General features: G+C 45.5%; 5 protein-coding genes across 5 annotated transcripts; 2 read left to right on the forward strand and 3 right to left on the reverse strand.

The window, feature by feature from the left end:
* Positions 1-684: 684 nt before the first annotated feature.
* CCR75_008615 (uncharacterized protein) lies at positions 685-1,857 on the forward strand (the record flags this gene model as incomplete). The annotated part of the gene is made up of 1 exon (XM_067966665.1): positions 685-1,857. One exon carries the CDS (start codon positions 685-687, stop codon positions 1,855-1,857), a length of 1,173 nt encoding a protein of 390 aa, XP_067818993.1.
* A 425-nt stretch (positions 1,858-2,282) lies between these two features.
* On the reverse strand, positions 2,283-4,274 carry CCR75_008614 (uncharacterized protein; the record flags this gene model as incomplete). Its single annotated transcript, XM_067966664.1, has 1 exon — positions 2,283-4,274. One exon carries the CDS (start codon positions 4,272-4,274, stop codon positions 2,283-2,285), a length of 1,992 nt encoding a protein of 663 aa, XP_067819011.1.
* Positions 4,275-5,031: 757 nt separating this feature from the next.
* CCR75_008613 (uncharacterized protein) lies at positions 5,032-6,603 on the reverse strand (the record flags this gene model as incomplete). The annotated part of the gene is made up of 2 exons (XM_067966663.1): positions 5,032-5,339; positions 5,592-6,603. The coding sequence occupies 2 exons, from the start codon at positions 6,601-6,603 to the stop codon at positions 5,032-5,034; spliced, it is 1,320 nt and encodes a 439-aa protein (XP_067819013.1).
* Positions 6,604-9,007: 2,404 nt separating this feature from the next.
* Positions 9,008-11,203, forward strand: CCR75_008612 (uncharacterized protein; the record flags this gene model as incomplete). Its single annotated transcript, XM_067966662.1, has 1 exon — positions 9,008-11,203. One exon carries the CDS (start codon positions 9,008-9,010, stop codon positions 11,201-11,203), a length of 2,196 nt encoding a protein of 731 aa, XP_067819012.1.
* A 340-nt stretch (positions 11,204-11,543) lies between these two features.
* On the reverse strand, positions 11,544-14,386 carry CCR75_008611 (uncharacterized protein; the record flags this gene model as incomplete). The annotated part of the gene is made up of 3 exons (XM_067966661.1): positions 11,544-13,556; positions 14,094-14,264; positions 14,342-14,386. The coding sequence occupies 3 exons, from the start codon at positions 14,384-14,386 to the stop codon at positions 11,544-11,546; spliced, it is 2,229 nt and encodes a 742-aa protein (XP_067819015.1).
* Positions 14,387-15,641: the final 1,255 nt, after the last annotated feature.

Below are 15,641 nucleotides of genomic sequence, written 5' to 3' on the forward strand. Positions count from 1 at the left end.
ATGCATAGTTTGATTGAGTGTTTGATCCATTGTTGCACGCTTAAGTAGAATGGACGTTCGCTTGCATTCTAATCACATTGTAGCTTAGTCGAGGTTTATCCCTACAATGTCACAAAATTAAGCTGTTTGATAATAAATAAATATTAGAGAAATATATTTTTTGGCTCCAAGATTGATTTGCTTACATTTTAAGAACTTTTTTACTCATGAAAAGACAAAGTGAAAACCGCCGTCACAGAATTAGGTCATAGCTAAATCTGCGGAGGCTACGCGCATAACGATGGGAGAATTATTTTAACATAAGGCGACAAAGGGGATCACGCACTGCGACCCTAAGACAGCGAAGGCTGGCTAAAAAAAAGACCAGAACTTGTTAAGCACTCATTGTCTAGTATGCTAGGGTTCTCCTGCTCGTAATGTGCTAAACAGATCTGATAAAAAAAAATTCAAGTAAATTTAGTGGCTTGATAAAGATTCAATAAAATTGAAATGCGACAAATGCTGGTCGGATCAGCATCTTAAGTACAAGACCGGGAGAGCCCCCTTACGAAACCTAATAGGAAACTCTTCATGAGAAAAGAATCGTATAATTGCGTTATAAACGAAGCAAACAACTTGCATCTTTGCAAGTCAATTTTGGCGTCTGTGGACCATTTTTCAATTCCAAAGTCTTTTAGGAACACGATGCATTGTTGTATGCCAATATTGGTGGTGTCTGCATACATTGCGCTCGCGTGTGTTAGCAATGCAGAGCTAAACGCAGTAGATCGTCGGATACCACAAAGTCGCGCGCTTGCGATACTTGCCGAGACGACGACCGGGAAAAAGTCGCTACGAACGGAAAATACGAGCACGTCCGTGGCGGAACCGAGAGGGCTTTTCGACACGATCAAGCAATTGTGGACAAGGTTCTGCAAGTGGCTTGCCTCTTTCATGCCTGCCGCCGAGAAGGTTCACATGTCTCCAAAAGCCGAGTTCAATGGGCGTCCGGAACTGAGTCAAAGCGAGTTCGACGTCGTATTGGATCCTACGACGAAATTAGAAAAGACTCGACAGGATGGGCCAGGGACAGATACAATGCCGGACACTACAAAGATAAAAAAGTCTTCCTCGAACAAGAAGAAGAAGAGTTTTTTCAGCTTTATGAAATCGTCGAAACGGCCTCGTAAAAGCGAAAAAGCACAGGCTCTAAAGATGCAGCCGGGAAGCACCATTAAAGAGCAGAATGGAGGCCCGAGCGATTCAAACGTGGCTCATGGCATGACGCAGCAGAAGCAACCTCCGAAAGAACCTCAAAGTTTTTCATTGCATAGCCAGTCTCGGCATAAAGTCGCAATGGACAACAGCAAGAAAATAACTGCCCGATATCTGAATGTAAGAGCTAAAGTATGTGGTATCATCGCATGCAATTACGAAATCACGGATCTGGAAGCAGAGGCACTCGCACTAAATATTAAAAAGGACATTGAGTATTTGGCCAAGCCATCTGCAAATCGACGTGATGTTGTTGTGTTTAAAAACGAGATTCAGAAACTCAAGATGTATTTGGTCTACATTGATAAGCTTTTAGAAGCAAAAATAAGCAATCAAGATCCGAGTGGACTCAAATACTTTTTCGACGGGCGAGATAAAGAAGTTAACGAAGATACGGTCGCTTTTTTTTTCGTACCTCAAATTGAGCGTTTAATACATAGTGGGGATCAGACTAACAAGTACGTGGGTCAACGATTACTAGTCGGATTGATTTTTCGTTGGTTGGAAAAACGGGTACAGTCCGAGAAAGTTTCTCAGTATCTTAACTCGATGCCACGTGCTCGGCATGATGAATTACTTCATCTCTACAAGAATTGTATTTAAGAATGTGTCGTAGGTTACGCCCAAATAAGTCGCTTTCGACACACCTCGGTAGAAATATCGGACTAGTTGTGGTTTCATTGACGAACAAGAGAATGTCGCCGTGTTGTTTTTAAGTTTACATACCCTCATCAATTAAGAAACCGTACAAATTGAGGGGAATTGTTTCACTGGAATGTCTAAAACATTAAAAATAAATTGTTTGTTTAACAAGTTTTATATTATCTTAGAATCGTTTCTTTGATTCTTGTACGTGGGCATTGGAGAAAAAGCCGTAATGTAAGACCGAGCAAAACGATCAAAGCGAGTGTTGTTAGTTTAAAACAGGTAAAAAACAAGTGTGTTATGTGCCGACAAAACTTGAAAGTATAAAAAACACTGGTCTCGACGGCAACTAGATAGCTACATTTTAGTGAATTTCATCTCTTTTAATCGCTGCACCCACCGCCACCAACGATTCGCAGACACGCTGTACTCGGACTGACGGCCAGCATATTAAATACAGCACTAATTACTAAGGCAACTCCAAGGGCTCCCAGAACCCACCACGTCGTATCGCGGTTGCTTGAAGCTTTTGTGCGGTGTAATCGTTGAAGTGCTTCCTTCTGTTTTGGCAAAAATAGCAATGCCAACGCGCTCATGAGTTTCACACAATAACAAATGATCAACCCGAACGTCACCAACGAACTTTCTTGCTCCGTATTGCGCAAACTGGGCGTCTGAAAGGCATAGCCCAAGGCGTTCGAAAACGTGGTTGATAAGAGCCGCATGATGCTGCTCATGGATACAATTATCCCGACCACTGCCCCTTCTCCACCCACGGGTGCAATTTCTGCGCAAATGGCTACTTCTACAATCACAACACTTGCGCGCAAATACCCATGCAACGACTTGATTAATGAAAAGACTTCTTGATTGCGCAGACTGTCGATCCACGCCGCAAGCGCAAAGTACACGAATTGAGGAACAATCGTGATGACAAGGAGACTCCCGAGAATGCAAGAGCGCCAGTTCCAGTTTAACGCGCAGAATTTCCAAGTCGCGGCTGCGAGTACATACACGACTTCGAGCGTAATGTCGCTCGTTGATTGCGCTTTAACGGTAAAATCACACCAAATTCCCAGTTGCACGTGGGGGTACGTGAGCGTAAATTCCGATAAAAAAATAAAAATTATGAAAAAAACAAGTACGCGGATTGTCGATTTTTTCGCTAGAACTTGTCGTACTCGTTCCCAATTGATTAAAACACTTTCCGTCCACCCACTTAAACGGGGTGGTTTGGCCAACTCCAACCTCTCGAATTCGATACCAACATATTCGCCATCGTCAATAGGTGGAGGGTCAGGGTCTTCGTGAAAGAAAAAGAAAAGTGCCAAAAGGGGGACAAGCGAAAAAAACATAAAAAACAAAGCCGTTTCTCGAAACGACACAAGCGGCGTGGGTCCAAACTCGGTGATGTTAAAAATGGCCTTGTCCGAGACCATTTGTCCCATTAATTCCCCGACAAATTGCGTCAAAAGCAACGTCGCAAGTGCTCGACCACGAATTGCCAGTGGCTCCCGACGGGTTTGGGCCACCACGTACGTTTGCGAAATATTTATTGTCAAGACACACCCAAAACTCGCCAGCATGAGTAACCCAATGTACCCATCGATCAGAGCCACGCGATCGTGCAAAGCTTCTTCCGTCGCGGCATTGCGCGAGAGCGCGTGGTACTCGAGCGTATAATTCAGAATCGCCATGGCAAAACACGCCAAGAGGGACACGACCCAGCCTGCGAGAATATACGACTTTCGTCGCGATCCTAAGAGCGGGAACGTATCCGAAAGGAACCCCCACATAAACGTGTACGACCACGGTAAGAGCATTAGAACTTTAGCAGCGTCGACCTGGTATGACGCCAGCACGAGTTCTGCTGTTAACAGCGGGAGCAATGCGCGTTTAAGACAGGTGATTAAAATCCCAGCAAATAACGTGGAGGCCAAAAGTCCCACGTGACGCGACGATACGAAATTTAACGAACCTTTCTCGATCGTTCCATCATAAGAGGGCTCGGAGCAGCTGGCATTGATCGAAATGCCTTGTGTATTATGCCGTACAGCCGCGGCACTCACGAGTCCACCGTCAAAGTCGACGAGGGCACAGATACTACTAATTGCACTTCTTCGACTACTAATAATCGGAATATCAAGAAGATTTTTCTTGTCTCGTCGGGTGCTTTCGCACGTAGGCGCCGTTGTGGCAAAGGAAGTCGTAAAATCGGCCGTCGTCTCCAAATACTGGCAAGTATTGCGTGCATATGGTGGTTCAAGAGCGCAATTCGTGGTGGTGGAGCTTTCAATCGTGCTAGCATCGTTGGCAACAACGTCGTGGGACTTTTCATCGCTCTTGGTAGTTTTAAACAGGTTCCGCCGCCCCATGTCGGGGGTACCCACGTACGAGGGTGTATATAAAAAACTCGAGTGTTCAGTTTGAAAACCTCACTCCGTCTTTTTTACGGTAGAATCCTTGAGTATGAAGGAGATGTTGCCAAAGTGCTCGTTTTGATTGGTAGTTAGCATGCGATTTGTAACAGATGGGAGCCTTTTCTTAGGCTATTTTCCGTGTTACGCCAAGATATGAAGTTTACGAGTTGACCTCATGCACTGCCAGAATCAAGAATGATTGTTTTCAGAATCTTACGATATGCCATGGCACTTGGCAAACTTTGCTTGTCATAGCATAAGAACGTATTTTCTGCTTTTTCTATGTTTGTTGCTCTCCCCAGCTGTGAAAAAGGAGAAATTGCTCTGGCCAATAAAGTTGCCAGCTTCGTTGATCTGATTCGAAAAAAGCAGCTATTTTGCATGTTGTGACAAATATAACAATTAAGCGGGCTTCCAATTGCCCAAATTTTACAATACTTGAAACATTTTAAAGAGCCACTGCGGTCGGTCTTATCCCAGTGTTCTCTTGATCTCCAGTGCTCAGAAGTCGTTTTCTCTTGTGACTCCGGACGTCGTCATGAACAGAAGAGGTCACTTTGTTTTTCCCTGTGAATCCAGAACCTTATTTTTTTCAAAACCCTTTTTAATTCAGCAAGTATTGAATGTATTGCAATAAAATTACAATTATTGTATTCAACGCGACAAACTCCGTCTTTTGACTCGTAAAACAACAACGATAGTCTTTTATAAGTTACGTAAGTCTATTATCTTCAAGCACAGCGTAATGAAATCCGCGATCATTCGAGAGACTCGAACTCGTTACACTGCTACTATAAAAGCTTCCAAGATCTTCTTGCGTGCCAATGAACGAACACTGATCGCTCGTGCTCACGTCGTCGCCAATGTCACTCACTCGTCGCTCTCGAACGAGCAACACCCGCAGTCGTTCCACCGCCATTCTCGCCGTCGGTCGCAGCGTCGGCTCGAGCGTCATGCACTCCATCATAAGCGTCGCCACACCACGTGGACAGCGATCGGACAAAGTCGGTCGAAGTGCTCCTGTCCGTAATAATTCGACCACGGCACTTTCCGGCAATGGTTGTCCATTCGAGAGCGTGACTTCCGAGAACGGGAGTTGATGGCTGTCTAATTCCGACAAAATCACACCAAACGAGTACATATCCACGGCTGTCGAGTCCCGTGCGTCACCTGCTAAGACTTCGGGCGCAATCCAGCGACTGGTTAAAAACTGCGTGAAAGCAACGTCAAGAGTCTTTGACGTTTCATCATCGTCATCGTTGTTCTCCAAACTCGGGGGTACCCCATAGCGACTCATGCGAAAATCCCCGACTTTGGCCGTAAAGGTCGTGTCAAGAAGGATGGTACTTGACTTTAAATCTCGATGCAATAGCGGATAAGGCTGTCGTGCGTGCAAGTACGTAATGGCTTCAGCAATGTCCAACGCCATTGAAAGTTTTCGAGCCCCCCACGCACGTGCTCGAACGTCGCTTCGTGTGTGTGCGAGATAGTGTCGTAGATCGCCTCCACTCATAAATTCCAGCACCATTTGAAAATCCAAGACATTCGTCGCAACGTTCGATTCGAGTTTCAATGGCGTTGACCACGCGACGCCATAGAACAAGACAATCTTGGGATGACTGAGGGTCGCAAGACATCGAATTTCCGCAATAAATCGACGCAATGCATTTTTTCGAACACCAGGGCGTGCTTTCGTACGCGACTTGTCGAAAGAAGACCCTGCAGGTGTTCCAAAACTGGGTCGACTCTGTCGATGGCTCTTGCGCCACGATTTCGTTCGAGGAAGCGACGTCGGTAACGGTGGCGACAGCTTCTTCACGACGACTGTTTCACCCAAGTACGTGGCGAGCCAGACGGTGCCATACGCCCCGGCTCCAAGCGGTTGAATCGGCGTAATGGCTTCGGCATCAATGCGCCAAGAAGCCAGTGCAGCTTCGTCCGTCTCGGTCAAGACCATTCGATTGGACGACGTCCCTTTGCGACGACCACCTGGTGGCACGACGGGGGACCCTGATTCGATTGAAAAGTCAACGTTTTGGTCCTTTCGTCGCTTGCAATAGAAAAAGAGCCCTCCGAATAAACAGACGATGACAATGATAGGGATACTAATGCTTAACCAGAGTCCGAGCGACGGGTCGTTCGACGACGGTGTAGTGGTGGTGGTATTGCCATTCGTCACAAAAGTCGTGTCGACGATGACAGGGGACGCAACGCCAGGAGCGGACCCGGCCGAGATGCTATCGAATAATCCCTCGGCAATGACGCCGTCGAGCCGTCGGCGCATTCGGAAGAGCGGACTCTTTTCAGACGCGGTAGCGACCCGTATCCTCGTAGCTCTTTTCCAAGTAAAATTTTACTTGTTTGTAGAATGTAGTAGATCGGTTTAAATCAAGCGAGGGCTAAGCTCTGAAAACTCAAGTGACGGTCCTTGATGAAACCGCTGTAGACCGACTGAGATCGAAGCTTAGGCTTGTTAGAGACTTGGCCAAGCGACATGTGGACGAACGGATGGGGCAAGGCGAGGAGTGGCCGCTTTTGAGCCAGCGCATGGCGATCGGACGTTCTGTTCCAGAAATGGTTCGACAAATTCAGACACACCTAGTCGCACGACTTGTCTTTATTTTCCAAGCTGGGAAGCAATGGGTGCCTCTTGTTTCGATTGTGCTGCCGAGGTGTCAAGGGAAGCACACGTTGCGGACTATGCGTTATAAAAATATCGCAATCAGGACGCTCTCCCCGATAAGAATTGCTTGAAAGAAAGTAAAAGCGTTTGTAGTGAAGAATCCATCCACCTTAGTCGAATTTATATTCCACGAGAAATATTCGTTGCTTCGAAGGCAGCAAACAACTGCGGCCATAGCGCGTCCAGACGATAATTTCGGGAGGTAAGGAGGTCCTTGGACGAATGCAGCATCCAGTGCGATTCTAGTCCAATAATCGAACGTTCTGTTTTAAAGAAAGAAAAAAAGTATCACATAAAGTCCTGGGGCTCACACAACCCGTTGGAAGATCCTTGCAAATCTCTTGGCGACTCTGGACGATCCCACTGGACTGCATTCACACCTTTGCACATAACATCCATCGTTTCGAGGTGTGCTGTAATGCCACCCGGTAGATGAGGAATTGGTCACACCCCTTCTTGTTCTTGCAACGAGCAACGAGTCAGTCTCGAAATGACACGAAGCTAGCAAGCCGCTTGATAAAGATAAAGCTGGTCATTCGAAGTATCATACGGTGTGGTCTACTAGAAAGATGCATCTCCTTGCACCGCATAAATCCTATTAATAGGCAGAACAAAGCTTGTAGGCTCGCTAACAAAACGGTAATGGACAACGCAAAGCATGACGTCGACATTGGCGGCACATGTTGCGTAGCGAGCCTGCTATGGTCCACTTTTAGAGCCCTAATCATAAACAAGACCTCTCTAGACAGCTTTATATTCAGCTATAGATGTAGTACTATGCCAAAAGGTGCCCTTCCGCGATTGAATAAGCTGCACTGTTAACTATAATTTTGTCGACTCTTCACAGACGGTTCCAGCTGCGAACAAAAGCAACGTATGTAGTAACGAGCTCTAAACAACTGCATCAGATGAGACGGAATGCCTCGACAATCAATCCATCACGCTACGACAGCATAATTATTAAGAGGGTTTGAAGGCGACAGGATCAGGTTTTGCTACCAGCAAGCGTGAGCAACACGGTTTGATGACATGGGTCATTACGTTTCTATATGCTTGATATAATATCGAAACCACGACGTCTAGAAGAGCTGATATAATGCGAGTAAAATAATAAAGTTTGATTCTTCGACATGCAATCCTGTGCATAGCACTATCACGTTGGCGTCCTAGTGATCTTAAGGTCTTAATTTTTTCTTCGCTACGGCCGTAATAGGTGTCTTTACCATGGAACTACGGAGGCCTATCTAGCAACGATTTGTTAATAGATTCTTGAATATTTGCACCCGAGAACGTACGAATAATCGTCTGTTCCGCAAGAATTCGGTAAGCGCACTTACATTTTTTCCTTGACCAGGTATGACCAAGCTCATTCTTGTCCCGTTAACAGATTCTCTCTGCTACCAATGAAGAAAAATCAGTTGCAAAATCCACCATTCTTTTTCACCCAACAAGAAAGCCAAGGAGGGTTCCTGGAAGGTCTTAGTGAGCATGGCAACAGGCTTTCAATCAAGCCACTGGTCTAGAATGGCCTTAACAAGTAATACAATAAATGGAAAACACATTGTTGCCGCAGGTCCAACATGAAATGACACTCGCAGTGGCCATGGCACTTATATGGTGATGTACGATAGATAGGAGTACTGGCGCTCGTCCAGAATAGACTTATTGACCTCCGGTTTGTTGTCGGAATTGCATTTAATAAAAGTTCAAGTGTCGACAAGTGATTTGAGAACTGTTCAAAAGGAGGTGTCACGTCTATTTTCGTGTATTTCCTACCCCACTGCCATTACCCTGTCCACCCTCGAAGTAATGGACGCACAATTTATCGTCGCACGTGGTTCTGCAAGAAGTCAAAGCATTCCTAGAAGTTCCCTAATCACAAGTACAATCACTAGGTGTTGCTTACATTTTTCTGATTCAGACCTTTTTTTTTTTATTTTTCGTCCAAAAAACGATGCATCGAACAGCCTTTTATAAGTCGCCCTTTTGTAAATCAAACCCAATCATGTGGTTCTTGTGTGAAATTTTCACAAATACCGAATTCCATCGGTCACCTACCCCTCTGTCAGCTCGTGGTTTTTGGCGCCATGTAAAGCCAGACCATGACCCATCGACAAGAGCACTCTTTGTTTCACGTGAGCTGGCGTTGCTTGTCCGTGCGCCGCAAAACCAAAACCCACGGACAGCCGTCGGTTTCTCAAGCGTAAAGGCGATTTCGCGGCTTTCGCGCATGGGTCGCTTTCATTTCGTAAGACACGCGGACGAAGACAAGGCGCGTTTCCGCCCAGACCAGGACAGTCGTGATGTTAATCCAAGTCACCGCCTTCCATTGTCGAATCAAAGCACATTAGAGCATCTATTTGACCACAGTGGCTTTGATCAAAGTCTTCGAATCGATAATGTGCAGGTGTCAATCCCAATTCTCGGCCGAGAAGAACGAGGACGCATTGGCTCGACTGTCATCATGAATCGAGCCGACTCTGGCATGTACAGCCCTACGTATTCGAAACAAAACATTGTACATTTCGACGATATCTCAATGCCATTTCCTGCACTAACGCGACGTTTTGAAGTCCATTTAGTATCGTTGGAACACATTGGATTGGTCGTTTCAAGTGGATTTGCCGGCATCTTTACGACGTGTTTAAAAAACGGCATCTTGCCATTGCTTCAAGTGGAACTCAAGATGCAGTCGTATCAAGTCGTTGCTGCCTCCGTGTTGATCCTCCTTCCGTGGTCGTATAGTTTCATATGGGGCTTTATCTCGGATGCCGTCCCGATTCTCGCGTCGCGACGGAAAGCGTACATTATTCTTGGATGGATCACCACCATGGTCGCTTGTTTTGTCATGGCGCTCTTGGATCAGTACGTCACGTATCGTGCAATTATTAACGATCTCACGTCCGCAGAGCTTTTGCATCAATATGAAGAATTCATGGCACTGTATATTATTTTACTCATGCTTGCGAATTTTGGATGTATTGTAGCCATTGGCATTGGGCAGACGTACGTCTTGGCGCAGACACGAAAAGAACGGAGGAGTGTCCGAGGAATTGCGTTGGGTACTCTTTTACTCAGCCATTATATCGGCGAACTGATTGGTCAATTTGTTGCCGATTACTCGAATCGCAACCTCACAGATCGTGGAATTCAACCAATGATAACCCTTCGGCAAATTTTGCTGTTTTGTGTGTTTTTCAGTCTTTTTCCACTCGTTGCGCTTTGTTTGTGTTTTATTGAAAACCCCGACCCTCCGGCGATACCGAGTGCCCACCCGAGTGCGAATCATCACGTTCCGGGCACGACGTTGCTAACGTCGGCATTGGAATTGCAACGAGCGTACATGACTGCAGCGAATTGCTTCCAACGAGGACAATTGGCGTTGCGAGGGCATTGGATTCGTCTTCAAAGTGCTCTTGGAAAAGAATCGACGTCTCGTGTCATGCTCTTTTTGATTGGATTTGTTCTCATGTCGGAATTTTCGTTAACGTATCCAATCAAGCGCATTGAAACGTGGTGTGGCATGAATATTCAAGCTGCGTCAGTCAAGAAATTAATGACGGAAGCAGTTTCGTTAATGACCGTGTTTCTATGGAAGTATTTCTTTTTAAATAGCGATTGGCGCTGGTGTGTGTTTTCGTGCTTTATCATTCTCACCATGACGCCACAATTGGTGTATTATATCATGGCGACACTAGAGCCAAGTGCACGGAATAGTTACGTTTACGCGGTCGTGTCGGGGCTCACAGGGTTTATTCGAACAGGAATTGTGATTTTGCAATTGGCAATTAGTGCTGAAATTGCTCCCGTGGGTGGCGAAGGCGCGTTTCTGGGAATGGTCGTGTCCATGGCGTCGAGTATTCAACTTCTCACGCACACAGTGTCGCATGCCATTGGCTTTCTATTTGATGTGAAAGTCGTAGGTAGTAGCCACGACGATATTGATCGAATGCAAGTGGCATTTGCGTTGGTGTTGTCATATATTATTCAAGTGATGGCGCTGGTCGCACTCGTGTTTCTACCAAAACAAAAGCGCGAATTGCAGCGATTGCATCGGTTTGGCTATAAGGACGATAAATGCACAACGTGGTGGATAATTGGCTGTCTTGCCGTCTCCTTTATTGTGAGTACCGTCTTAAATGGATTGGCCATTGCCCCCGCAACGTCATGTATGGGAATTGTTGGTGGTAGTGGCTGTTAAACTCGCAAAGAGTGGTGTTAGAATCGCTCGTAGAAAACGGTGCTGCCGGATTAGAATTGTATTTAAGTGCCGCGATCTCAAAAGCAGAGACGGCAAAAACAAATAAGTGACTTGGTGAGTAGAACAAAGCATAGGTTGGGGGATACTGAAGCATGTATGAAAATGCAAACTCGCTGTTTATAAATGCATTACCAAAGCACTCCTTAATGCTTCTTATGCATGCTTGAGTTCATCATCGTGACCAAAATGTTCGAACTCGAGCACTGCAAAACTCGTTAAATTTCACTGAAAGCAGCGAATCTTTTTTTTTCTTTCATTCTTTCTCCATTCTTTTCGTATCTTAATGCTGTCCCGGAACATGTCCAAGTCCATCTAAAGCAATCTCTCGAAGCTTCTTATCCGGCATCGTTTTTAAAAGAATCACGTCTCCCCAAGTACGAAAATTTTGATTGGGGCGATGACGTAAATCATTGTCGACATATGCGATACGATTAAAACGAGACCCGAGAAAACTAGCCAAGCATTGAGCCAATTCTTCATGTAGAAATGGAAACGTGGTACAATCCAGCGAAGTCAAACAAAACGTAAACCCCATTGTCGTCGCTTCCTCTTCAACACTTTCTTCTGATGATTCTGAATCGTAACTAAATACATCGTTTTCATCACCAAACGATGCGTAGTGAATGAATTTCGCGGGGGTCTTTGGAGTCACCTCTCCGCTCAAATTCATGTTAATACGAATGACCTCCTGAACCGATTCCAATCGAAGCAATTCTTCCTGTGTTAAGCACGGCGCTGTCGTCTTCTCATTTGTCTCTTTTGCAGCGTTTCTCTCCTTTGTTTCATCAAAAGAACAAAATCCACTTTCGATAGAAAAATGATCGGACACGTAAATTAAAATCATAGCCACCTTTCCATCTGATGCGACTTTTGTTTCGTCAGTCTCCATGCCCGACGCGTTATCAGACTTTGAGCAAAACATTGGAATGATTAAATTGGCTCCATCTTGGTCTCGTGGGCAAATGCCTGCAGCCCTACGCCCGAGCAAATACCACAAAGTGTCTTCACTAGGCTCGGATTGCAACTGTACAAAGTGAGTAAATCCCATTCGCCAGTCTTTCCATTGAGCTAACCATGACTTAAACGTTACAAGATTCATCGCGTCGTCAAAATGCGCCACATCCTCAGAATAGATCATTTTTAATTCACACACTTGGAACACCTCGAGAAAAGCATACACCGTTGCAAATTGACTCCCAAACCAATGGGAACAATAATTTGTGTGACCCACAATACTTTCGTCCATGGCAAGAAGCAGCAAAACGCGAGCAACCATCACGTCAAGTCCACCAGTGTCCACTACTTCATCCAAAATCAATTTACGAAGTTGTGGCAAAATGTCGCTTTCCAGTACATTTCGACGCCTATGCCATACTCGTATTGCTCCTGAAGCAAGAACCGGATCCGACGCGTAGCTACAAATACAGCCATTGTTCTCGTAAGTCACATAAGCGAGGGTTGCCATGAGATCGGCGACGGCATGCGACGCCAGTGCTGACGTCACGCGCGGACGCAATCCTAATCGACAGAACATCGACGCAACACCATACATGCTCGTCTTATCGAACATTTCAGCTGACCCCAGCAGAAGCTTACTTGCCGCAAAATACTCGACGTCTTCCATCGGTGGCATGAACGATTCACTCATATAAGTGCTCCACCACAACGGACGACCCATGCGCAGCAACGTGAGGAATGCATTCTTTTCATAGCTGAGTACAGCCGCCTTGTAGGCGGCGATAGTGTATTGTAGCTTCTCACCTTCCGTGTCGTCATCCACACCCTCTTTGGCTTCCGCAATCGGACAGTAAGTCTTCGAGTTCGATGCAAACGTCTTGATACACAGTTTCCAATGCGCGTCCATCGTGTGCGTCAACACATACGGTGGAAAAGAAAATTTTGAAGGTTTGCTGTTATTTCGAGTAGACAAACCGTGCGCTATAGAAGGAGTAAAGTCGGCTATCTTTAAACTCGTGTCTATCAACACGCCAAAAATCCCCCCATCGGCGTTGATTTGGTTATTCACGAGCACAAGCGCTCGACGTAATAAACTCAGGTCGTTTACGATCCCATCATACATTATACTGGTGCATTCATCATCCAGCAAATGCCTTGCTTCGTCAACCACGAGCAAGATCACTTTTCCAGCCAAAGTCCTTTGAATATCTGACGAAATGAGCGCCTTCGTACCGACGTCGTACGATTGAGCTTGCTTTAATTTCTGTTCAACCATGTAATCGGCCTTCTCATCTTTAAACAAGTCAATCCACTCATCTTGCACGTTTTCCCAATGCTGTTCGGCATAGCGGTAAAGCGACAATAAACGAGAAGCAATTATTTTCGCAGTACTTTTAGTCGGAAGCAACCACTTCCGAAGGCATGGTGTTGCCGCCGGATACCCTGGCGACTCGCGATCTCGCATGCACGTATAGATAACTTTAAGATCCAAGCTTTGGTCCGACTCCTTCCAGCCAACTTGAGCCTTGCGTGCTACTTCATAGAGCATTCGACTCTTGCCGAAACCAGAGCTTTGCACGACCGTCGCGTATGGAGCCTTGATGTTTTTTGGGTTGTAATTTACCCAGCAACGTTGCACGTACTGTATAAACTTGTCCTCTGCATCTCCATAATAACGCGTCTCGACAAAAGCAAAACGAAGTCGTTCCACAAGATCTAGTCCATTAGGTGCCTTCACCGGCGAATGTGCAAATCGCTTGAGTAAGGCCGTTATGGCTGCGTTTGCAACATTGGTGAATTTGTTTGCGTGAATAAAGTCATGGCAGCTGCTCCGAAGGAGCCATGCGAGCCCAAATTCCATTTCCGTTTGCACCGTCTGAAGTTTTCGCGCATCGACGGCATAATGCTCGAACACAGCAGATGTCACAAACACTTTCTCCATCATTTGTGAAGCGCAGTCGGTTTGGATCATAACATCCGGATTCTCTCGTACATAGGTAACGACAAACTCGTTAACAAACGAAGCCATTTCCTCCGGATCCAACTAGAAGATACACCATAAAAGAGGGATATATACAAGCGAGTGAGAGAAGGCAGCAGACAAGAGACTGGGACGCATACCGGGACTGGATTGCCGTAAACGCCGAAAGCACTGGTGATGTCCATCGGCACGAACGAGAATGCGGAAATGACGTTTCCCTAACGGGAAATCACTCGCTTAAATACGAAGGAAATAGCTCAATCTTTTGGAAAATAGTTCAATCTATCTTTTGGTTACCAAAATGAACACAACCAAAGCTCTATTATATTCAGAACATGGAATCCAATTTGTTACTAAAGACCTTGTGAATATTGGATGACTATAATTTGAGACCAAAGTTTGTAATAAAAATTCGAATAGGATATTCGAAACAAAACAAGGATACGTTTCTCATGTCAGACCACGACGTGCCCATGGACATCAATGCTAGCGGTGATTTGGACAGCTCATTACTGGTATGCTAACACGTCGCTTATGTTGTACCTCATCTGACTCGCTATTACCCCTCTCCAATGCCGAATATTTCAGCTAGACCCCAAGGAAATGGCTTCATTCGTAAACGATTCTCTCTTCAAGTTTTTACAAGATCAAAGTGATGGTGATTTTAAAACAAACCGCCCTCCAAATGTTCGTGAGAAATTAAAGTTTGTGGGACCACTTGATTTCGAGGAGTTTGCCGTCGATGCGAAAGACCTTTATAAGCGTGAAAATGAGCTCAAATATTTTCTTAAAGGTGCTGTTCGTATACCCTTCCGAAAATTAATTGTTAGAAGCAAAGTAAGAAATTTGTTGGAGGCGGCAATGAAGGACGTGATTACGGCTTTGATGAATCAGTTTGTGCAAAAGCCTACGGTTGCGCCTCATGACGCTGAACTCGAGCGACGGCTTCGCTTCGGTTTTATGGAGACCAATTACTTTGGTGAGGCACACAACAAATTTTACGAGTATTTGCAGCGTTGTTATCGATGCTACACATCCGACGACGTCACGGCCCCATACGTGACGATCGTTCAGAGCTCTGGTTTTGGTAAGACTCGGTTGCTGTATGAATTGGCACTGAAAGCACAAGGTGGCTCGAAGGGCTCTGACAATTTATTTGATATAAAAGTTCTTTACACGTGCGTCCGTGAGAACAAGTCATCTGGTTTCCCGGTGGCGACACCCAAACTAAGGGAGTGGTTGATTCCTACCAAAAAGTCTGAGAAATTGATTGCTTCTCGTTTATTGTCGCTTTACCGCTATGCAGAAAATAATTGGAATGATGTGCAAGCAGAGTGGATTGGGCTGTTCACTGATGTGGAAGCTGATACTTTTGTCCCCAAAAAATTAGCGGAAGTGCCATATTATACGAATGTCGACGCGCGGTTGGAGACAAATAAA

This window comes from Bremia lactucae, linkage group LG6 (genome assembly GCF_004359215.1).
Source record: "Bremia lactucae strain SF5 linkage group LG6, whole genome shotgun sequence".
NCBI lineage: Eukaryota > Oomycota > Peronosporomycetes > Peronosporales > Peronosporaceae > Bremia > Bremia lactucae.